Source organism: Mauremys reevesii, linkage group 9 (genome assembly GCF_016161935.1).
Source record: "Mauremys reevesii isolate NIE-2019 linkage group 9, ASM1616193v1, whole genome shotgun sequence".
Classification (NCBI taxonomy): Eukaryota; Metazoa; Chordata; order Testudines; family Geoemydidae; genus Mauremys; species Mauremys reevesii.
This window is the reverse complement of record NC_052631.1, coordinates 26,651,321-26,675,070: the sequence shown is the minus strand read 5'-3', so window position 1 is coordinate 26,675,070 and position 23,750 is coordinate 26,651,321. Positions and strand designations below refer to the sequence as shown.

The following is a 23,750-nucleotide window of genomic DNA, read 5'->3' as shown; positions in this document are numbered from 1 at the left end:
CCAGAAGCTGGAGTCAGGCAGTAATAAGAGCTGCTCAGGTAGCCCAGGCTGCTGTGGGGAGCCTGGGACTCTCCACCTGTCCTGGGTGGCGTGTCTCAGGGTGGGAGGCAGGGACACTGGCTGGGGGAGGGGGAAGAGGAGGAGCAGAGGGCGAGGCCTCAGGGGAAGAGGAGGAGGAGGAGAAGCAGGAGGCGGGGCCACAGCGGAGGTGCAGGGCTTCGGCATATATCCTACTTTTGCCTTTTGAAAAGAAGGAATGTACACAGGGAAGAGACAGCTGTCAACAAAAGACCTTGTAGTAATCACTAGGCCAGTGGTCCCCAACCTTTTTCGTCTGGTGGGCGCCAAACAACGAGCCATGGAGAACCATAGCGGCAGACGAGCATCTGCCGAAATTCCACCGACAAGCAGCAACGTCAATAGGCGTCGCTGCCAAAATGCCGCCGACAAGTGGCAACGTCAGTAGGCGTCGCCGCCAAAATGCCACCGACAAGCAGCAACGTCAATAGGCGTCACCGCCAAAATGCCGCCGACAAGTGGCAACGTCAATAGGCGTCGTCGCCAAAACGCTGCTGACAAGTAGCGTCATCCAGAGGCATCGCCGCCAAAATACCGCCGAAAACCGGCGGCATTTTGGCGTCAACGCCTCTGGATGGTGCAGCTTGTCGACGGCATTTCAGCAGATGCTCGTCTGCCGGCCACTACGCAGGTGCACTTAGACGCCCCGGCAGGCACCATGGCACCTGCGGGCACTGCACTGGGGACCCCTGCACTAGGCCAAATGTATCTCTGTGTGAAACTGAGTCCTGACACGAGGGTACAACTCCAGTGAGCACAGTGCAGTTTTATTCCCCACCACCCTGAAACTCCAGGGATGAATGTCATCCAATATTTGAAGCAGGGCTACATTCTCACATTTAAAGTCTTCGGGTGAGACTTTCATAAGTGCTCAGAGTGGCCTCATATTTGCTCCCAGTGGGAGCAAAGTTAGGCCAAGGCTGAGTGTATTTGAAAAATCACATACTATTGTACCTTGCAACCAAAAATGACTCGGAAGTGAGCTGTTTCTAGTTCTCGTCTTCGAATCCTACGCTCATTCCACTAGGACACTTTCTTTACTTACAGTAGAAGATTTTTTTAAAAAAATACATTACTTAAGTGACAAGTCAGACATGCAAAGAATTTGAAACATGTTGAGCAGCCTGTGTTTCATGCACAGCAGATGAATATAATGGTAATTTATACTATCCTCAATTTATTGACTCTGATTTTATTTCCACTATGAACAGCACCTACAGGAGATATTATTATTCAATTAACATCACTGCTTGCCCTGGGAGAAAATGGTGTTGCTGTGACCCCTTCATCCCCCGCCATAAAGTTGCCATGCTCCACTTTTCTCCTTACTCTTTTTTGAGCCTGCAGCTGTGAGAAGTGTGTGTGTGTGTATCATAAACTACACTCCCTCCCAGAAGTCTTGTATAGATTGAAATAGTTTAATAATGAATTCTTCTGTCTCGTTGAGGGGGACGAATAGCATTGGCCTGCTAAACCTAGCATTGTGAGTTCAAGCCTTGAGGGGGGCATTTAGGGAACTGGGGTAAAAATCTGTCTGGGGACTAGTCCTGGTTTGAGCAGGGGGTTGGACTAGATGACCTCCTGAGGTCCCTTCCAACCCTGATATTCTATGATAAATGATAATTTATAACTAAATGCAAAGTGATTCATTGTAGACATAATACTAGTCTAAGCTGGGTCCTGTTAAGATATCAAAGATTGTTCTAATGGTAACAAAGCATTCTTTTTCTCAGTGGCCTTCAGTACTTTACAGAGCCAGTCACAGGGTAGTGGATGCCACATTTGTGCAGTTTCGTTCTTCAGAAGAATGGGACAGCCCCATTCCAGTTGATGGCTGCTCCCTCCCACTTAGTTCTGATTGCCATCTCCACAGAAGGAAATCTCTTTTCTGGATCACTTTCTTCACAGTGATTCTTTTCCCAATGATGAGAATGAGTGTCTGAAAGAGCAATGCCCCAAATTCAGTGAAACCCCCCCAGCAACATGAGTCTAATTGCTATAGCTCCATTGGCTGTTCTGTTCAATTGCTCATCAGATTTTAAAATTCCACATTAGAAGCCTAATGGGCCTGTGTGCTAATATTCTGCTCTTCTAAATGCAGTGCTGGTCTAGAACTGCAAGGCATATGCAGCTATTGCAGATGAAACTCTAGACTCATGGCAATGTGCAGTTTAAATTTAACATAGTTGGCACTGATTTCTTTCCAACAGTTTATAATTTCAAAGGCAACTATTTTAAATGTTCAGTTTTTGGGGTCAGAATTTCAGAAAGTGAGACTTGAAGTCTGTGGGCATTACAAGCATGTGGGCATGCAACTGGAATGAACTGTTGGTGTAAAAATGAACAAGGACCTCACATCCTAAAAATCTGACCCTAGTTTACAATAGCAGTAATGATCTCTGGGTGGTACACTTCCTGGCAGTTTAAGACCAGCTATGTTAAAGGCCTTGAGCTCTCAATCCTTCCCCTTGATCATAAATAGGCTGGGGAAGCCCTTCCCATCGGTTGTTATTACTTGATTATGAACTCAGTGAAACGGTTCAGAATGAAGTCTTGCTTTCCCATGGGTTATTGTGCCAGCCATTAGCTGTTTGGAAGGCTATTACTGAAAATAAACCAAAGTCTGCACCTGCAGCAGCATGCAAAGCTCAGGATATACAGTTTATTAAATCAGAGCAGCCATAACTTCCCCTAGTGGCTTTTATATATCAGTGATGGGGCACAGGATGATGGGAAGGCTGCAGGCAGGGTTACAATGTAGTGCATGGAATGAAAGTATAATCTTTGAGTCACAGTTCTAGGGGCCATCCAACCAGAATGGCAGTCACTGAGCCACCTCCTGCAGATCTAGTTCCTGGCCCAATTAAACTGCAGTGCCCCAAAAGACCTGGCCTCAGCAGCGTACAGTGCAGTAGAGTAGCAGCAGACTGGCAGTCATGGCACACTCCTCTCTTTCTGTACCTGTTAGACACAAATGGATGATGTGGCCCATGGTTTGCAACTTCATGATGTACCTGTGCCATTGTTACGTTAGGGGAGGACAGTTTTGTGATTAAGTCACTGGACTGGGACTCAGGAGATCTGGATTCAATTCCTTGCTCTGCCACTAACCTTGAGCAAGTCATTTAATCTCTCTGTGCCTCAGTCTCCCATCTGTAAATGTGGATAATAACACTTCCTCTTTTCTACCCTTGTCTGTTGAGATTGTGAACTCTGTAGGGCAGGGGGTGTCTCACACTAGGTGTCTGTACAACACTTGGTACAGTTAGGCCCTGATCTTGGTTGGAGCCTCAAGACACTACTGTAATACATGTAATAATAATAATAATAATATGATCCCAGTCCTGCATGATGCTGTGCTTTCAATTCCTATTAGTATCAGTCGGTATCGAGGATGCTCAGCATCTCAAAGGATTTTTGATATTCATATATAGATTAAAAAATGGTCAATTCTATTGACAATATTCTTAGATCTCGCTAGGGTGACCAGATGAGAGGAAGAAAATATTGGGACACATGGGGGAGGGAGGGGGTCTGCCGGCGGAGCAAGGGGAAAAAAAAAAAAACGAGTGCTGCCGGCGGAGCAAAATATGAGACAAATTGCGTCCCGACCAAAGATTGGTCGGGATGCGGGACAAACACCTAAATATCGGGATGGTCACGATTTTATCGGGACATCTGGTCACCCTTGATATCGCCCCAATAATAAAGCTTCTGCTCAAGAATATTATTCCCACCCAACTGATTATGTCTCTTAAAATCATCTTTTGATCTGAGCCTTCTCTTATGCATTGTTTACTGTATCTTCCCTAGACAACACGAACAGACTATTAAACACTGACAGTGATATACATTTAAACACCTTCCTTTGATAAGCTTAAATGCCTACCTACTGTTAGATGTACTGTTTTTTTCTGTGATGGCTGCCCATTATATAAGTAAAGATCAAAGATGTGTTCCATTTTCCAGTCAGATAAGAGCAGCCTGTTTGTGCTGAAAAGAACACTGTATGTTCCATTGATGTTGCACAGCCAGATGGGTAATTTAGGAGTCTTCAGCATGCTTCCAACCTAGAGGGAAAAGGGTATTTCAAATATACTTTCATTATTAATAGGCACTTAATGTCTGTGTTGCTTTAAAGGAACATTAGTTTTACTGCTCTGAATACAGAGTTACTATGAGGTATTACTGTCCATTTCCTCTAGTAATATCTCTACAGATACCTTTTAATCAGGAAATGAGTAAATAAGTCAAGGTGGTATGAATGATATATGTCGCAAGTTGAACTCCAGTTCTGATGAAATCCTCACCTGTGCTTTCATGTCTATTGATTTACAGCCACTGAGGATCTCACCCACTATGTTTGAACTTGAGAAGTGCACTTTGCTTTATGGATATTGTAATAAAAAACCTCCAGTAAATCCTAAGCCTGGGAATATATTTTTGGGAATCAGCTTTTAAAAATAACACTGACATAATAGGGTTCCAAATGGTCTAAGAAAGGGTCAGATAATGAACGGGTTGTGGCCAGTTCAACAAATTGTAGAACCAATTCCGCAGTCCTACGTACATTCTAAAGTGCATTTGTGCAATTGCTAGTGAACATTGGTGCTATTCTGCCAGTAGTTCTATGTGGTAATGTAAGTAGCTAACATCAGCATCTGAAAATGTAGAAAACAAACATTGGTATGATGTGGTGTGACTGTGGAGAGGAAGGAGTATTCAGCGGGGTTTGAAGGGCTGAACACTGCAACAAGGAAGTCTTTCTAAAATGTAATCTATTTCTCCCCACGAGTAGCAGTGAACTCTCCCAGTCCGGTATGTTTACAGGTAGTCTGAGTATTGCAGTATCCTCCAGGACCTGCTTCATAATGTCTCTTCATAGAAACCTCAGACCTCTGGGCTAGGTTCTGATCTCAGTTACACTGGTGTAAATACACAGGAATTCTCTTGGGCATAATTCTCATTTCACTTACTTATATAAGTTTTAGGGCTGTCAATTGCCGTTAACTCAAAAAAATTAACCGATTAAAAAAATTAATCACGATTAATCACACCGTTAAACAATAGAATACCAATTGAAATTTATTAAATATTTTTGGATGCTTTTCTACATTTTCAAATATATTGATTTATTTTACAACACAATACAAAGTACACTGCTCACTTTATATTATTATTTTTATTACAAATATTTGCACTGTAAAAATGATAAACAAATGTATTTTTCAGTTCACCTCATATAAATACGGTAGTGAAATCTCTTCATTGTGAAAGTGTAACTTAAAAATGTAGATTTTTTTTGTTACATAACTGCACTCAAAGACAAAACAATGTAAAACTTTAGAGCCTACAAACCCACTCAGTTCTACTTCTTGTTCAGCCAATCGCTAGGACAAATAAGTTTGTTTACATTTACGGGAGATACTGCTGACTGCTTCTTATTTACAATGTCACCTGAAAGTGGGAACAGGTGTTCGCATGGCACTTTTGTAGCTGCCGTCGCACGGTATTTATGTGTCAGATATGCTAAACATTCATATGCCCCTTCATGCTTCGGCCACCATTCCAGAGACATGGGTCTATGCTGATGATGCTCCTTAAGAAAAATAATGCGTTAATTAAATTTGTGACCGAACTCCTTGGGGGAGAATTGTATGTGTCCTGTTCTGTTTTACCCACATTCTGCCATATATTTCATGTTATAGCAATCTCGGATGGTGACCCAACACATATTCATTTTAAGAACACTTTCACGGCAGATTTGACAAAATGCAAAGAAGGTATCAATGTGAGATTTCTAAAGATAGATACAGCACTTGACCCAAGGTTTAAGAATCTGAAGTGCCTTCCAAATTCTGAGGGGGATGGGGTGTGGAGCATGCTTTTAGATGTCTTAAAAGAGTAACACTCCGATGCGGAAACTACAGAACCCAAACCACCAAAAACGAAAATCAACCTTCTGCTGGTGGCATCTGACTCCAATGATGAAAATGAACATGTGTCGGTCCGCTCTGCTTTGGATCGTTATTGAGCAGAACCCGTTATCAGCATGTACACATGTCCTCTGGAATGGTGGTTGAAGCATGTAGCGACATATGAAAGTTTAACGCATCTGGCACGTAAATATCTTACAATGCCGGCTACAACAGTGCCATATGAATGCCTGTTCTCACAAGAAGTGGGCAGCATTATCTCCTGCAAATTGTAACCAGACTTGTTTGTCTGAGCAATTGGCTGAACAAGAAGTAGGACTGAGTGGACTTGTAGCCTCTAAAGTTTTACATTGTTTAATTTTTGAATGTAGTTTTTTTTGTACATAATTCTACATTTGTAAGTTCAACTTTCATGATAAAGAGCTTGCACTACAGTACTTGTATTAGGTGAATTGAATTATACTATTTCTTTTGTTTTTTATAATGCAGATAATTGTAATAAAAATAAATATAGTGAGCACTGTCCACTTTGTATTCAGTGTTGTAATTTAAATCAATATATTTGAAAATTTAGAAAACATCCAAAAATATTTACATAAATGGTATTCTATTATTGTTTAACAGTGTGATTAATCGCATGATTAATTTTTTTAATCGCTTGACAGCCCTAATAGGTTTTATAGTGATGTAACACCACTTAAGTTGCTCTGGATTTGTACAGGGATAAGTGAAATCAGAACATGCCCCCATAACTTAAAGCAGAAAAATAATGGGGGTGCTCTCTAAATGGTACAAAATGTAGTAAATACTGCTGTTAGAGAGAACGGGCCAAATTCAGCCCTGGTTTGAGAGAACATAAGTCCATAGTCTTAGATGGAGTTGTGTCTGCTTACAACAGGGTGTCGCAACCCTAAACTCATGCTCAAACATGGCGTCTGTAAGGCCAATTGTCAGTCAAAAGGTCACATTGGTACCGTGTGCAACACCGTAGTGCGGTGTGCAACATTATAGTGCCGTGTGCCTATTCCTGAACCTTCTATCTGGTCAATTGTGGGTCAAGTTAGTGCCGTGTGCTACAATACCAGTGTGTTGTGTGCAAAAGAGTAGTGTGCCGGGTGCAGCTCCTGTTGACGTAGAGGGCTCCAGCTCGGAACCTGGAGGGTGAAGGAGCTAGGGACCAATTAGACGCTGTCATGAGTAAGAGTCTTCGAATAAAACTGTATCTCACGCCAAAAACGGCAGGAGTGCCCGCGTGTTAGCTGAAAGGCCTGATCACCCTTTCAGCCAGGGTCTCCTCCGGATTTTGCCGGCTCGTGTCGTGTCGTGTTAGGATTACTTCCCCTCAATTCGTCATGCACTCTGTGTCCTTACTGCTGGTTAGCTGCGCCTGGAGTGTGGTATGTGCATTTTAATTTCTGTAAACACTTTGTTTGCTTAGCCTCTTCCTTTTTTTTTCTTTTTCTTTCTCTCTTTCTCCCTTATTTGGTGCAAAGTTGTGTATACAGTATAGGAGAATCAAATTGTTGTTATTGATTACTGTTGTGGTTAGTTGGTGTATTTCACAACATTGGGTTAATGCGTACACAGTTTACTCAGTTTGCATGTCTATTTTGGATTTTAGTAAGTGGTTGATCATAGGTCGTTTAGTTCTTGTTGTTAGATGCAAATAGACTGTTTTCAAGTTGTGTGTGGTTTATCTTGATAGTATTTCTAGTTGATAAATTACCTCCCCCCCGCCCAAGTTGTAACTTATCCCTTGTTAATAAACGGCCACGTGGTTTGAAATTTCAATCTGTCACGTTTTGATTTTCCTCTCTCAATTAAATACTTACTCGAACCTGCGTTTGTCTCGGTCACAGGGCTGAATTGGCCTCTCATGAAAGATCTTCTGTCTCTTTTGGCAGGCTATTGTGAGGGTCACTTGGGGAAATGCAAATTTCATGTCTCTGGATGTGGCCTTTGAACCTTGTTTTTATTGCTTTTCCATTATGTTTGGACTCTGATGTCATATGATATATATTTGGCAGTCTCAGACCAGTGCTTCATCGACAAACAGCTTGCATCCAATGGCCATTAACATTAAGTCTGGTGTGTAAAGATGATTTACCAAGGTGAAATGAGATATGACCAATCTAGAGACGGAGTAATTCCTCACTTTGAGAACAAAATCTGTCAGGCAGAATTAAGTACTGAAGAAGAAAGAAATCCCTAAACAGTTTATAGACTCTAGTCCCTGGACATATCCATACAGTGGTGGTTTATTAGGAAAGACAGGTAAGATTAACTCTAGCATTTGATGGTGTAAATAATCCCTCATACATAAAAGAAGAAAAGAAGCTTTACGTTTTGCATTATTGTATATTCTCTCTTGTTTGGGGAGGAGGAAAAGCACCCTATCTAGAAAGTAATGCAAGTCAGCTGAAAAAAGTGAATTGGACAACAATGTCTTGTAAGTCAAGTTTCAAATGATCACTATGCTATTGATGTACATAAGCCTCAAGAGCATGACAGTGACAGTAACACATGTAAAGAAAGAAAGAACATGTATTGAATCTTCTTTGGATAAGTGAAATTAACCCCAGAGGGTCATGTTTGCATTCGTTCTGCATTACATAGATCTGTGAAAATATTTCAGTCTTAAAAAAGGAACTAATATAAGAAAACCTTGGCTCAGGTCCACAAAGATATTTAGGCTTCAAAATTTGGATCTGGGACCTAGAAACTCGAGGCCTTAAAATAATGTCCCAAGACACTAAAAGACTCTTCAAGCAGCTTAAATCCCATCTTCATAAAGGGAAGATTGTGTTGTTTTAAACTCCCATGGGAGTAAGCAAAAAGCAGATGGAAGTAGCAGTTTCCCAGCATTGACGGTCTAGAAGTGTATTTGAATCTTTAAAGCAAATAGTGACCAACTAAACTTCACAACACCTCTGAGAGGTAGGTAAATCTTATCTTTATTTTACAAAAAGGGAAATGGAGGCACTGACAGGATACGTGAACTGGATTAGAGCCCCGAGGATCATGACTCTGAGTCAGATACACTATCCATGAGACCACACTTTAGATGTACATCAAAGTGTTTCATTGTCTTCACTCTTCCCATCAGTGATACTTTCTTCAGCCAATTTTTTACTGTGTTTGATGTGTTACTCTGAGGGCTGTAGCTTTGAAGCCCTGGAGTTTGCAAGGCCACATGTTGAGCACTGGGGTTGTTCTCCTGTGGCATGAACAAGGGTGCTGAAAAACCCTTAGGGAACAAAGGAAAAGAATAGGGAGCACTGGAACCTATACAGCAGCTCCTTGGTATGCTGGTGGTATGGGCACCTGAGCAAAGTGTGGTTGTTTTAGCCATATAAGTGGAAGCTCCTGTGTTGCAGCAGGCCAGGGATTGGACACAAGGAGAGGGCAGGAGTATGCCTTAAAGCTTCAGCATATGGGCACCCAGCAGTGGGGATTGAGTGTGGGAGGCAGGTGGGAAAGTGTGGGAGCTGTACACTGAGAATGCGTGTGTCTGTGTCCAGCAGTAACCATAAATGTGTGGCCATCCATTGCCCTTGTGTATTGGCAGTGAGTGGAGTGTGACTTATATGATGAGAATGTGTGTGGGGGCCTCGCTAACTGTGCCTGGCTGCATTTTGGCTTAATGCAGACATTGTCAGCATTAGTTCAGATGGCTTTCTATGAATATATTTCCATGTTTTCTTTGCATGATCCTCATTTTCCCCTGTCCCTCCTCCCACTGACTCCACCTACTTTCTGCCCAGCTACACTCAGATTATGTGCCTATGATCTATTTTTATGCTTGTTTTGTATGTGTCACTATTGGCACATTTTAGCTACATGGCACGATGGCATTGAGACAACAACCCTGTAACTACCCAGCCTTCAAACTCTTTATTTCATCACTTATTGCCTATTCCCCCATTCCGCTGCCTTTTTCCACTGCCATGATGTGGTCCCCACCCTCAATAACCCTTGTGCTTTCAGTATATTGCTCAACAGGAACCTTTCTAAGGCAGTTTGCAGGTTTCACATCACTTGTCTTCATTAGTATTTTACCGTGAGTTACCGAACTCAAATTAAGAACACACTTTATTTTTCAGTGAAGGTACGCCCTCAGTCTACAGAGGATAAATGAATTTTCAGGGGGAAAGCTGATGATATATAGTACTAACGGTAACAGTCTAAAGCCAGGGGATCTGAGCGTAGGAATGTCAGTGCAGCTCAGTGATTTGCATATGCTCTCACCTGGAGGGGTCTGTAATGCTCCACTTCCTCCTTGTTCCAGTGTAAATAGCCCACATCACTGCGGGCCAGGACTCCATGCAATAGTTCTTGCACTCCATCTTCACTGTCAAATTTCTGGAACCCATTAAACACATGTGGACTTGCTCTGCCTGTTAAAATGACGTTGAGAATTGCCTAGGGGGAATGACCTACAATTACACTTTCAGGCAGCGGAGCAGAAACTATGCTGTAGAATTGCTTGCTGTTGTTCATCTTTCCTATAGCTCATTCTTCCCCTCTATATAGAATAAGTGGCACAAAAGCATGATTTCATACACATCTGTCTTAGGCATTTCCAGGACACCTGTCACCCTGGTATCTACATGACAATAATAATACTTGCCATTACATAGGGCCTGCCAGACATCACACTTCCCTGCGACAAAGATAAGTATTATGAACTCCATTTTACAGATAGAGAAACTGATGCAGAGAGGTTAAGTGGCTTTCCCATGGTCACAGTGAGTCAGTGGCATTGCCAGGACTAGAACTCAGAAGCTTTGCCTCTGAACCCAGTGCTCACTTTGCTAGACCATGCTTGTGTTGATGGAAGTTTCAAAATTGTATAATCAGGAGTAAAAACCCCATTGTGTCTATGGGAATGTGGGGATGGATTCATTATATTAATTAATGAAAATATGGGCAGGCAGCAAAACTAAACTCAGACTTCTACTTACAACAGGTTGCCATCCATTACTTCACCAGGATGTGCTTGCTGTTCTCTTCCCATTTCCACTTGTTTTGCAAGTGTCCTCAGAGAGGAAAAGCAATTGCTATGATTCTGAACCCTAGGCACTGAAATCTTGCTTGTCACTAATGTCTCCCACAAATAACTACATAGGTGCTGGAACTGGGAGTGTAGAGGGTGCTGCAACACCCCTTGGCTGGAAATGGTTTCCATCATATACAGGGTTTACAGTTTGGTTCAATGGCTCTCAGCACCTTCACTATAAAAACTGTTTCAGCGTCCCTGAATAACTGAGGCTTATTTTATGCTGTGCAAGCACATATATCTATTCACTTTCCCTAACTCCTGCTTGTACTTCTGTATTATCCTTTAGCGTGACTTGAAGATCGATCCAGGTAGGCGATCTGTACCTTCTGATGCCTTTTGATTCAAGCAACTAGAGGCAGGAAAATATTTGCAGATACATTTGTAATGCTTGCCATGTGAGCATTTTTGCATTTTGTCAAAATCCAAAACTGGCCCTATTTTTGAAAAAATACCAAACTTAAACAAGCCCCTTGTGAATCTTTCTAATTTTGCAGGGTTTTAGACTTAGTTTCCTGTTTTTATAATCTTTTGCCCCCAAAGCCACATAATTTTGGGAATTGGAAAAATGACTAATGAAGCCACTATAGCAGATATCAGGAGAATGCCTGCAGCTTTACACAGCCCAGCAATACCCTTGGCAATAAAACACAGCACCCTGCGACAGTAAATGCCATAACGATGACTCTCAATCCTCATTGTCATTTCTGGACATAGACATCCAACACACAGTAAATCTGCTTTCTTCTCTGCAAATAATAGGTGCCAGATCCTCAGCTGGTGGAACTCATGTCCATTGAATGAGGATCTGGCCCATAACATTTGCCTTTATGGCCTAACATTTGCCTTTTAACAAAACATAGTAAAAGTTATGACTGTTTTTCTACCTCAGCCACCAAATGATGTAGGAAACCATCTTCATGCTGGGTAACATTAGTGATTCAAATTCTGGGAGACCAACACTCAGCTATGGTAGTTGTATGAACCATGAACTGTAAAAATCATCTGTTTGATAGGGCATGTGTAGAGGCAGAGGCAATGGACTTTTGAAGCAGGAGGGATACCTCAGTGGTTTGAGCATTGGCCTGCTATATCCAGGTTTGTGAGCTCAAGCCTTGAGGGGGCCATTTGGGGATTTAGTTAGGGATTGGTACTGCTTTAAGCAGAGGGTTGGACTAGATGACCTCCTGAGGTCCCTTCCAACCCTGATATTCTACAATCTATTGTGCCAAAGCATGGCATCTACTCTCTGTTGGCTGGTTTGTTCTATTTTCTCATTGTATTTTGGTTTGTGGTGGTATTTTTTGTGACTACAAATTTAATTGTGGCCAGGACATCTAGAGTTTGTGTACAGATGTCCTTTTTTATATTTTACATTGAAACTAAGAAATAATAAAAATATTTTTGTAATTGGATGGATTCTTCCTGAAATTGAAAAGACTAGAAGCAATAATGGAAATTGACCTAAAATGCATACACCAATGTTAAGACAGTCAATACGATTCTAAAGCTTCAGAAATACCCTTTGACCATATCTGGAAGTGGAACCATCTACTTTTAGATGGATCTTACTAACAATTGTGAATGTTCGGTAAACTGATTACGCATATTTGATAAGAACCATTTAGGAAGAAAATCACATAGTCCTACCTGTCTACAGATGAAGTTTCCAAGACTGAGTTGTAACAGATGAGATGTTGTGAAATCTAGATCTTTTTGGAGCCTGTGCAACCAAAAACAAAGTATTATTGTGGTGTCAGCTGAATGATAGGAATGACTCTGTACATCAGTGTATGATTGTCAAGAAAAATTAAAATGGCAATATGTTCCTCAGGGTTCTTTTGTTTCCCTTTATTACAGGCATGGCAGTGGTGATCTAGCTATATTTTTACACCCAGGTTTAACTTTTATTAGATTTGGATATGAGATGCAAAATTCAAATTTAGACCCAGACCCAAACTTCCCAAAATTGATGTATGTTTGGGTCACAAGGTTTGGTTCTGGATGACCTCTAGCATTTTCTAATAACTATTTTTAACAATTCTAATACCTGTCTTTAGGAATTGAACCAAAATGTTAGTGGGTAACATTTTGAAAAGTGCCTAAAAGCTGGACTACACATCTATTTTGTATAGCTAACTACTGATACAACTCCGGTGTGGATGCAGTTATATTGGTATAAGAGTGCCTTATATCAATACAGCTTATTCTCTATCCTACACAGGAATAACTATACCAGTATAAAACACCTTTACACCAATATAATTGCATCTGTTCTTAGGGTGGGGATAGAGGTTGTACCACTTACCTATATTAGTATAGTTAAAATGATAATTTTTGAGTGTATACAAACCCCTTAGTGATTTAGGTGTCTAAGTCCCATTGACTTTCAGTCACTATCATCACTATCTAGGTGATAAGAGTTGGTAGAATACAGGTGTAATTTGGCTTCCCTCTCCTAATTCCTCCCAGTGTCATAAGGAAATAGACCACTTCATAAAATATTGCTAAACGTGTATAGAAGGTTTTAAAAAGACATAATTTACCTTTCCAGTGTCCTAGAGCAAAGCAAGCTATATAGAAATAAGATCACACCGTGGCTTCCTTCATCTTTGAACTGATAAAAAACAACAACAAAGAAGGAATTATGGCAGTTACCCATGATTGGTTGAGATACCTCCTCTGTTAACTCTTTAGATTTGTTTTCCTTGCACCTTCTGCTACAATCTTAGATGAAAATACTGGACGAAATGCATGAGCTGCTACTGCAGTCAATGGGAGCTTTGCCACTGACTTATTAAGCAGAGTAGGATCAGGTTCAAAGGCGTAATAGAAATTCTTCATTTAATTTCTATTATTTCACAGAACAAACTACATTCCCATTTGTTGTTTTCTCTGTATGCAGATTTTAACAAATGATTTTAGTGACTTTACAATTTTTTTGTATTTTTACAAACCACTTTTTCATTAACATAAAATTTAGCTCCTCATTACATAGAGTGGAGGATCCTGATCCCGTTGAAGTCACTGGCCAAACTCCCATTACTTTCACTGAGAGCAGGATCAAGCCAAGTAATGTATTGTTCTAATTTCCTATAGTGAAAATCAGAAATGATTCATGACAAGTTCATTGAGTTTCTGAAGATCACATTAAATATGATGTTATAAACCAACCGCAAGATCAGTTTTTATGAAAGAAATAGGATGGGTGGGAAGCAGCAAAATAACTCAACATAAGAAATTGCTTATTCCTCACTTACACATCGTATATGATCACAGATAAATTTCTGAGCCGCTTCTTTCCCAGAAAATTCAAACAGCTGGAGCTGTAAGTCAGGAACGTAAGAAAAAAATAGAACAGAAGACATTAATTATATCCAAAAGTGGAATTTTCAACCCACTGTTGTATTTCTTTCAGACAAACAAAAGAATAATATAGGAATCTAATCGGACTCTGCCTGAACTAAGGCATTCAATTATATACAGGATAACTAAATAAACAGTTATAAAGTTAACTTGTTTGCCATTTTAGGGGGGTGGGAGAAATCATAGTTGTTAATCAAAAAGAATTAAAGCCTCTGGATTCATATAAAGCCTTTATAAAGAGATAGAAATACCTTTCAGAGCTTCAACTGTGACATGGATCTTAAAGTGCTTATAATTTATAATGTATCATAAGGTAGGACATGGGTTTATGAGATTTTATATTTGTTTTTAAAAAAACCCAAACCGCTTTTTTCTGCAAATCTTGTTTATAAATTGTATCTTCTTACTTACTCTTTCAGTCAAGTTATCTACTTTGTAGTCTATATTGGGCGTAAAGTAAGTATCACTGGTGACAAGACATACAGTGGCTTTTCGACCTTCCCCTGCTGTCCACAGAATATCTCCCAGAGATTCTGCAAGTGCGTTTTCTTGTTCTGTTTGGCTTATTTCACATAAACTGTAATGCAGGATACAAAAGAATATGAAAGGCATGAAACTGGCAGATGAACCTACCACAGGAAAACTCTAGGGCATTGTGTATGCTCAGAGATAGCCCTGATTCGGCACTCAGTGCTGGCATCTAAACACAGACAGGGCCATACTGGGCTTTGCATCAAATGAGCTAAAGGACCAGCACAAGCGCAGCTACACCAGCTGCTGGCGATTGCTGAATCAGGGCAGTGTCTGAGTGTAGCCAAGGCTGTTACAAACATTATGATGTTGACGGGGTTTCTTATTATAAACGAGTGCCCTGTGTCTTGACATGATTTGGTGTTTCCTGTGTTAAAACCATTTTATAATCATGCTACAGAATTACGATACAGTTCAGTGAAGGTTAAGGTTCTAATCTGTGTTATGGCATGGTCAGGATACTGTCATGTAATAACCTGATCCCTGACACAATAAAATATGTACTTAGATTGGCCTTAATTGACAACCAAATTCTATCCCCACAGTAAAATCTGTGAGAGGAGGCCAGAGGACCTAAGAAACCTTGAAGTGTTTCTGGCAAATGATCCTCTAATAGGGATGAGCTTAGAGGGATGGAGGAGGCCAAAGTATGAAAGCGACAGCCCTGAGGTACCTGCCTCTGCCTGTCCCTAGAATAGTCCTGCCGTTGGCTGTCCAGGCCACACTAAGTCAGTGTTATTAGCAGCTGCATTAGCTCCTGCATGGTTATCTGTCGCCATTAAAGGGGGATGGGGAGCATGGCTGGAAGAGGTTTCAGGAGTTCTGAGAGGGAGGACCTTGCCACACTGGCTCCCACCCCTTCGGCTGCGTTCCCACTCCACTTTACTGTATTAGCTCCCCTCCACACCTCACTGAGAGGGGTTTAAAAGTCTCTGTTAGCTCTTTGCTCATGTTTTTGTCTCTCTCTTTTGGTTTCTCTGAGGGTGCTATTGGAGTCTGTCACTGCCAGAGAAAGAAAGATGTGCCTTTATAGCAGGTGCAGCTTTACAGAGCTATCCTGGTTACCCTCTTTGCCCTATCACCTGAACTAAGGTAACATGTTAAATCCTGCCTGATCTCTCTCAACCTTGGGCTGGTTTTTTTGGGGGTGGGTGTGGTTCAGTGCTGCATGGCATAACCTATGAAAAATTAGGGCCTGGTCCCATTGACAGCAATGGGGTTTTTTGGTTCATCAGGAAAAGGATTGGGCCCTTGGTCTGACCATATTCTTGTTGACTTATTCTCTAAATAACACATTATATGAGTCATTGAGTTATTTAAAAATAGTATTTAGTGCAGGGGTAAGCAAAGTTTTTGGCCTGCGGGTCACATCAGGGTATAAAAATTGTACAGTGGGCCACGAATGCTCATGAAATTGAGGGTTGGGGTGTGGGAGGAGGTGAGGCCTCTGGCTGGGGGTGTAGGCTCTGGAATGGGGCCAGAAATGATGAGTTCAGGGTGTGGAAGGGGGCTCCTGGCTGGGGTAGGGGGCTGGGGTGCAGGGGGTTGAGGGCTCTGGCTGGGGGTACAGGCTCTGGGGTGGGGCTGGGGATGAGGGGTTTGGGGTGCAGGAGGGGGCTCCAGGCCTGGACTGAGGGGTTCAGAGGGTGGAAGGGAGATCAGGGCTGGGGCAGGGGGTTGGGGTGTGTGTGTAGGGGGGAAGGGGACTCAGGAGTGCAGGCTCCAGGCAGCACTTAGCTGAAGCAGCTCCCAGAAGCAGTGGCATGTCCCTTCTCCGGCTCCTACGTGGAGGCATGGCCAGGCAGCTTTGCATACTGCCCCATATGCAGGCACCATCTCCCGCAGCTCCCAGAAGCAGCGGCATGCCCCCCTACGGCTCCTTCGCGGAGGCGCGGTGCCTGCCATGTGGTTCTGCACTCTGCCCCATCCGCAGGTGCTCCCCCTGCAGCTTCCATTGGCCATGGTTCCAGGCCAATGGGAGCTGTGGGTGGCAGTGTTTGGGGTGGGGACAACATGCGGTGAGCCCCCTGGCTGCCCCTACACATAGGAGCTGGAGAAGGGACATACCACTGCTTCTGGGAGCCGAGCGGCGAGACCCCGACCCAGCTCCCAGGCTGGAGCTCCGGAGTGAGGCAAGCCACTGACCCCACTCCCTGGCAGGAGCTTGAGGGCCAAATTAAAAGGCCTGATGGGCTGGGTGCAGCCCACAGACCATAGTTTGCTCACCCCTGATTTAGTGGTTTTGTGGTTGTTATAGCAAAATACTTGTCAACCTACATAGCCTGGTTCTCAGCTCCTTTACACCAGTATAACTCTATTGATTTCAATGGAGGTCACCATGATTTACACCAATGTGAGAAAAGAATCAGGCCCATGAACTCCATAAGTCACAACCTCAGCTAGTGTAGAGTTATGCCAGTTTACACCAGATGAAAATCTAGACCTATGTGGTTACTCAGATTTTGGACCCGTCAAGGAAGATGTCACATGGAAACTGGAAGGATTTGCTAAGAAAGGAGCTGCAGCACAAACAGTTTACTTTTTTCCTTAAAAACACCGGTGCATTCCTATTACAATATATTCAGCCAATTAGCCAGCCTGAACCCCAAATCTGGCTCTTTACCAAACGGTGCAGTCAGCACATGCATTTGTTATCATTAAGAAGGACCCCACATGCAGAGAGGGATGGCACCTGTGTTTACAGGGCTTTCATTCATTTTAGCACTACCATATTGGTGTCCTTTGCAATGACTGCTGACCCCTGCCCTCTCCTTTTAAACACTGACAAAGAATGTGCTTGAGATCAGGAGAGGCTTTTAATTTCAGTTGCCAGTACGAAGGCTGGCCATGTAGCATGGAAATTATCCATAAGTTCTGGTCACCACAACTCAAAATGGGCCAAACAAGCAAGTCTATTGACCATAAAACTAAAAGCTTTCTGAGAGAAAAATCTATAGCAAGTGGACCAGATTCTACTCTTCACGCTTGGATTTGCAGAAGCATAATGAAAAATAGACTCTGTCTCTGTATAACATATAGGACAACACTATTCGTTCTGTTTATGGCCAAATAATTTAAGTAATTAGTATTTTTTTGTGGGAAAGTACATTTTCTTACCATTGGAGGGGAATATTTTCCTCTCTATTTCTTACGAACAAGCAGTATTTAATGATATACACCTGTACAGCCATCAGAACTGCTCTTGCTCCTCCCTAGAAGAATTTCAGAGAGTTAAAAAAACCATAAAAGACCAACCTCTTACCCCCTATACTAGTGGAACCAAACTACCATGCACTATGTGGACTTTATGATAATTCCAGCTGAGTCTCTGACCAAAGTTTTAGCTTTCAGGTACTAGCATCAGTCATTTGTCTAGCCTGTCTGAGACTTCAGAATGGACACCATGCTACTGACAGCTCTGGAGATAAATGAAAAGTAAGTAGAGAGAGGGCTTATGAGCCTAAAAATAGGAAATCGCTATCCGAGAAAGGGCACAATTTTGACCCTGGCTATATCTATATGCCTATGTCCCCCTTACTTCCTCGTGCTGGCTACAGCTATCTGTATGGTGCGTAGCAACATGGGAAGAGAGCAGCTGCTGCTCAGCCACTACTTCTCATCCTGGGCAATGGGCAGGCAGGGGCAGAGTGTGGGTGGAGCCTTGAGTAGCTAGCACAGCAATCTGCTCTAGATATAGGGCAGGTTCAGGTTGCATCTGGCTACTTTCTCCCCCTCCCCAACAGCCTCCCAGAGCACCAGAGGGACCAGATTCTCTGAACTGCAATCTGATTCCTGATCTGCTTCTAGAGTAGCACAAATACCTCCTTACCCAGGGCTTGTTGCAAAGTGCAACTGAGGCCTAAATTAATAAATTAAGCAATAACAGACCCTTCAAGATTAGAATTTTTCGGCTGGACTTGCTAAAAGTATTTTAGTGCCGTTAAATGGAATTGCTAGAAAGAACTGCTACATAAATAGTGGATTGTGGACATTCACAACATTAATTGCTTACTGCAGTCGTCTTGCTTTTCTTTTAAGGCCCTGACCCAGCAAAGCACTTAGCATGTGTGTAACTTTAAGCACATTAGTAATTACATTGAAGTTACATTGGGACTGCTCATGTTTTCAAATTTAGGTACATGCCACCTGGATTAAAGTGAAACATTATCACATTTGTTCCTTATGTGGATCTAGAACAGGAGTGGGAAAACTACAGCCCGCAGACTGGATCCGGCCTGTCAGGGCTTTGGATCTGGCCCATGGAATTGGCACCCCCACGGTGCCGCAGGCCCCGCATCACTCCCAGAAGTGGCCAGCACCACATCCCTGCAGCCCCTTGGGGAGGAGCAGGGGGGCAGAGGGCTCTGTGTGCTGCCCTTGTCTGCCCCTGCAGCTTCCATTGGCTGGGAACGGGGAACCACGGCCAATGGGAGCTTCAGGGGAAGTACCCACAGGCGAGGGCAGTGTGCAGAGTCCTCTATGCCCGCCCCCCAGGGGCCACAGGGACATGGTGCTGGCCGCTTCCGGGAGCGGCACGGGGCCAAGGCAGGCAGGGAGCCTGCCTTAACCCGACTGCGCACTGCTGCCACCCCAGAGCCACTCAAGGTAAGTAGCGCCGGACCAGAGCCCACACCCCAAACCTCTGCCGCACCCCTCCTGCACCTCAACCCCCTGCGCTGAGCCTCCTCCCGCACTCTGCACCCCAACCCCTGCCCTGAGCCCCCTCGTACACCCCACACTCCCTCCCACACCCCAGCCTCCTGCCCCAGCCCTACATTCATGGCCCTGCATGCAATTTCCCCACCCAGATGTGGCCCTTGGGCCTAAAAGTTTGCACACCCCTGCTCTAGAAACATGTTGGGGCTTCCCTTCTAGGACATATTTTGAATTGCCCTTAGAGAAAATATTGGGGAGCATGCATATGATGTTAAGGCCTCTACAGTGCATTTCATGGAGAAAAAAAACAAAAATAACGGACAACTATTTAAAAGATGATTAAAAAGTTTAAAAGAAATTGGAAATACAGACCTCAGGATTGACTCTATGGACTAGGGAATGACAGAAATCATGAGAAAAACTAGAGAGTGGACTGGATGAGGAAATCTGAAGGGATTGAACTGAAGAAACAAGTTTTATAAATAGAAGAAGGTAAATGAACAGGGGTATCTGAACACCAGCAAAACAGAGCTGGTAATTCTGTGCAAAATAACAATACAAACAAAAGAAGAGCAATAGTAATCCTATCTGGACAGTTATTACAGAAAAAAAAAACTTGAAGAAGCAAGACAAAAGAAACAGGAAGGAAAATCCCACTGCTAGACAGGGGAGTAAACTGAAGAGTTCTCTTTATGGTTAGATTCCTGTGTGCAGTTTCACTGCCTAGAGGAAGAACAGAGCACTTCATTACAAATCATACTGGAAATCTCTAAATTAAAGAGGCCGCCAAAGGCATAAAAGGGGAAAAGTGCAGAAATGTCTCAAACTCTATTTCACCCCATTACTTCTAGTACTATTATAAATAAATCCTCTCTCTTTTCGGTATCTATAGCCTTTAGACATTTGCAGGCTGCTTTGTTCCCTCTCAGTCATTGCTTAGCCATGCAATATATTCAACTCTTGTAATCTCGCCTCATAAATCATTCTCTTCAGACCCAGAATTATCACCTCTGAACCCATTCTGATTTGTTCATATTTCTGGTATTTAGATGCCTGGAATAGAGCACAGTGTTCAGGTGTGATCACGCAGAATTAGAGTCGGGTAAAATTGGAGTACATTTGCAAATCCCAGCAGTTCACTCTGTGATACTGAAAATACATGGTCAGTCATTACATATAAAAAATTACCTTTTCTGCCTCCAAAGCGTAGGATAGGTCAGAATATGGAGCGTGGAACTTGAAACATGATTTTTTCCATTCATAGCTGAAGACATGGAATGTGTTTCCAAATAACATCTTTCGGAGCCCCTTAAGATGAGAGGAATAAAGATAGAATAGGTCCGATTCTCATTTACACTAAGGCCAATTTACACCACTTTGGCAATGTAAAGGGGCCTTCAAGTAGGAGTAAATTACATTTACATTCACTTTAAGGTATCTTCCTTCACATTGCCAAACGCAGTGTAAAGTGGTCATAGGGTACATCTACATTTAAGCTGAGAATATAATTCCCATCTTGCTTACATGTGCCTGTGCCTAAAAATAGCAGTGCATTCATGGTGGCAGAGGCAGGGGCATGGCTAGCTGCCTGAGTACATACCCAAAGGGCCAGGTGGGATTGTGCTTGGAGGAGTGGGGGAATGCCACCAATGACACTCTGCTATTTTTAGGTGCATGCTCGAGCAGAAGTAGCATGGGTACATCTATGCAAGCTGCGAATTGCGCTTCCCAGCTCATATATAGATGTACCCTTTGTGAGAATCAGGCCCTGTGACATGAAAGGAAAAGAAACATTTTTGGTTAGTCATGATTACTTACTTCAGGTCTCAATTACAATAAAATATAGCTCTAGGCTGAATTATTAATTTTAGGTTATAGCACTTACTTTAAAGGGATCCACTTTTTCAGATTTGCTGTTACTCTTTTAAGTAATTCCAGGAATGAAATTCTGAACCCACTGAAGTCAGTGGTAAAACTCCCACTGAATTGAATGGGGCCAGGACTTCACCCCAGAGATGCAAAGGGGCCATACAGCTGGTTCAGCTGGCTGCTTGGGAAATCTCCTGTGTAAGGCGAAGCATAGAACTGGCATGGCTGCTCACTCTCACGAATGGAACGCCTTCATCCCTTTAGTCCTACTGGCATGAGTGAAGCAATGTACATGCGTGTTTGCCCATTCAAAATGGATAAAAAGCCACTATGCACTGATCACTTATTGTGCTGCATTTCTAGTCAGAAAATATTTAATGGGAACACCTGCCTGTGGTGTTCACCTCATGAGAGTGTGGCATAGAAAAAAGGAGCTTGGTTTATCCAAAAGAGAGCATGTTCCTCGTACCAGTCAGGGTAGGGTGGTCCTGGACAAACATCATGGGGCCCTCTGTGCACAGCCTCTGATTAAGCTACTCCACGTCAGAGATGGAATGATTTATGCACACAGGGTGTTTTATCCAGTGTGGAGAGATACATTTGAAGTCAGTGTGACTACTCATGTAAGCAAAGTCGTTCACATACATAAGTCTTTGCAGGCCTTGACCCTTACTCTCTATTTTGTGTGTGTTCACCAATGCAGATCTCTTGTCAGAATTTTACCCTTTGTGTTAAATGCCTGAGCTTTATGTTACATAGGTGTTGTACATTGATAGATGACTGGGACTTTTATTGATCCTTACAGCCTGTAGGCATCAAAGACCAATTCTGCAAATTCCCCATCTGCAGAAATCCCATTGAAGCCAACGGAGACTCTGCATATGAGGGACTGGCAGGATCATGCCCCAGAATATTTAGTGACTTAAAAAACTTGCCTAATCGCCTGAATTTATGACCAGTGTTCTGACACCTAGGCCAGTGGTTCTCAAAGTGTGGAGTGCCCCCCAGGGGAACAGAGAGGAACTTTTGGGGGGCACATAGGGCTGGAGCCAGCCCCCGCGGGGACCAGCTCTGCCTCCAACCCTGTTCAGCCCCCAGTCCTGCTCTACCTCCAGGTCCAGCTCCACCCTCACTCCCTCTCTGCCCCCATGTGAGCTCCAGCCACAGCTCCACTACGCCCCCTGCTCTACCCCCAGACTAACTCTGAGCCCAGCTACAGCTCCACTGAGCCTCTTGCTTGGGTCCCAGCCTGGCTTTGCCTCTTGCTCCAGCTCCTCTCCCATCCTCAGTTCTGCCCTCAGCTCCACATTCAGCTGAAGCTCTGCTGCTGAGGAAAATTTGGCTGTGCAGTAACGGAGGTGTGTGTGTGTAGACAAATTCTGTTGCGGGGGGGGGGGGGAAGGGGGCAGTGTGACTGGAAAAGTTTGAGCACCACCGCACTAGGCAACAAAAATACCAAATAGCAAAAAAACATTATCCTTTAGTATTTGTCATAGTACCTAATAAACAGTGTATTATATCAGTTTTGTGGCTTGTACAGCAACTGTGTTCTTTAAAAGCATAATAAATAAATAATTAAAATTATATTCTTTTATCAATACCAACAAACTGCATCCTTGAATCCAATAATAATGTAAGCCTCATATAACACCAGATAAGGTTCCCAGGTCTCTCTTTATTTGGTGAGGTTAAATTACAGCTCATGCTTAATTGACAAGATATGCTTACCATGGCCATTTCTAGGGAGATAGGCAGGCCGCCCAGGTTTGAAGAGACTGTAAGCTGTTTGGGGATTGAGAAAGGGATATTGGATAGAAACTGTCCCTGCTTTTTGGAACTTCTAAACTCAGATGCTCCAGTTCCATCCTTGTTGTCATAATCAGATTTGTGATTGTCTTGGTATTTCTATAGAGAGAAATGAACAGGACTTATATATTCTTTCAGCTGCAGCAGTTAGAAGATAGCTTATTCCTATGCTTGGTCCTACTAAATTATTCCCCGCACCCACCCTGCCCCGTCACGTGTCCTTTTTTCATAACAACATGGACATGATGAAGTTAAAGTTATTAAAAAAAAGTGGTAAAAGCGTAAGAATACATATTCTTTGTCATATAATTCCAGATAGTTAAAAGGAAACTCTAAAATGATCAGTACATTGATGTTCTAGGTTTGAAATCATACAACAATATATTTAAAGAGAGACTGATATGGAATTGTGCAACACTGCTCAAATGGTGCAATTTTTGTGTATAGTT

The 23,750-nt window shown here is 42.8% G+C and overlaps 1 protein-coding gene across 2 annotated transcripts; it reads right to left on the bottom strand.

The window, feature by feature from the left end:
• Positions 1 to 1,618: 1,618 nt before the first annotated feature.
• MINDY4B (MINDY family member 4B) lies at positions 1,619 to 23,312 on the bottom strand. 2 transcript variants are annotated; one of them, XM_039489743.1, is made up of 10 exons: positions 23,224 to 23,312; positions 20,815 to 20,934; positions 18,088 to 18,182; positions 14,851 to 15,016; positions 14,334 to 14,399; positions 13,620 to 13,690; positions 12,724 to 12,796; positions 10,263 to 10,436; positions 3,968 to 4,148; positions 1,619 to 2,017 (listed from the first exon to the last, which is right to left on the bottom strand). In XM_039489743.1, exons 1-10 carry the CDS (start codon positions 23,230 to 23,232, stop codon positions 1,878 to 1,880), a joined length of 1,095 nt encoding a protein of 364 aa, XP_039345677.1. In that variant the 5' UTR covers positions 23,233 to 23,312; the 3' UTR covers positions 1,619 to 1,877. The 2 variants fall into 2 exon arrangements, with proteins under 2 accessions (XP_039345677.1, XP_039345676.1); XM_039489742.1 differs by having other exon boundaries at positions 3,972 to 4,148.
• Positions 23,313 to 23,750: the final 438 nt, after the last annotated feature.

What these genes read in the sequence shown, in the direction of transcription:
- MINDY4B (XM_039489742.1), bottom strand. An exon ending in GAAACTTCATCTGTAGACAG is followed by an intron (nt 10,437 to 12,723) that starts GTAGGACTATGT and finishes CATTCCCCCTAG; the next exon opens with GCAATTCTCAACGTCATTTT. An exon ending in AGCATTACAGACCCCTCCAG is followed by an intron (nt 4,149 to 10,262) that starts GTGAGAGCATAT and finishes TTTTCCCTCTAG; the next exon opens with GTTGGAAGCATGCTGAAGAC.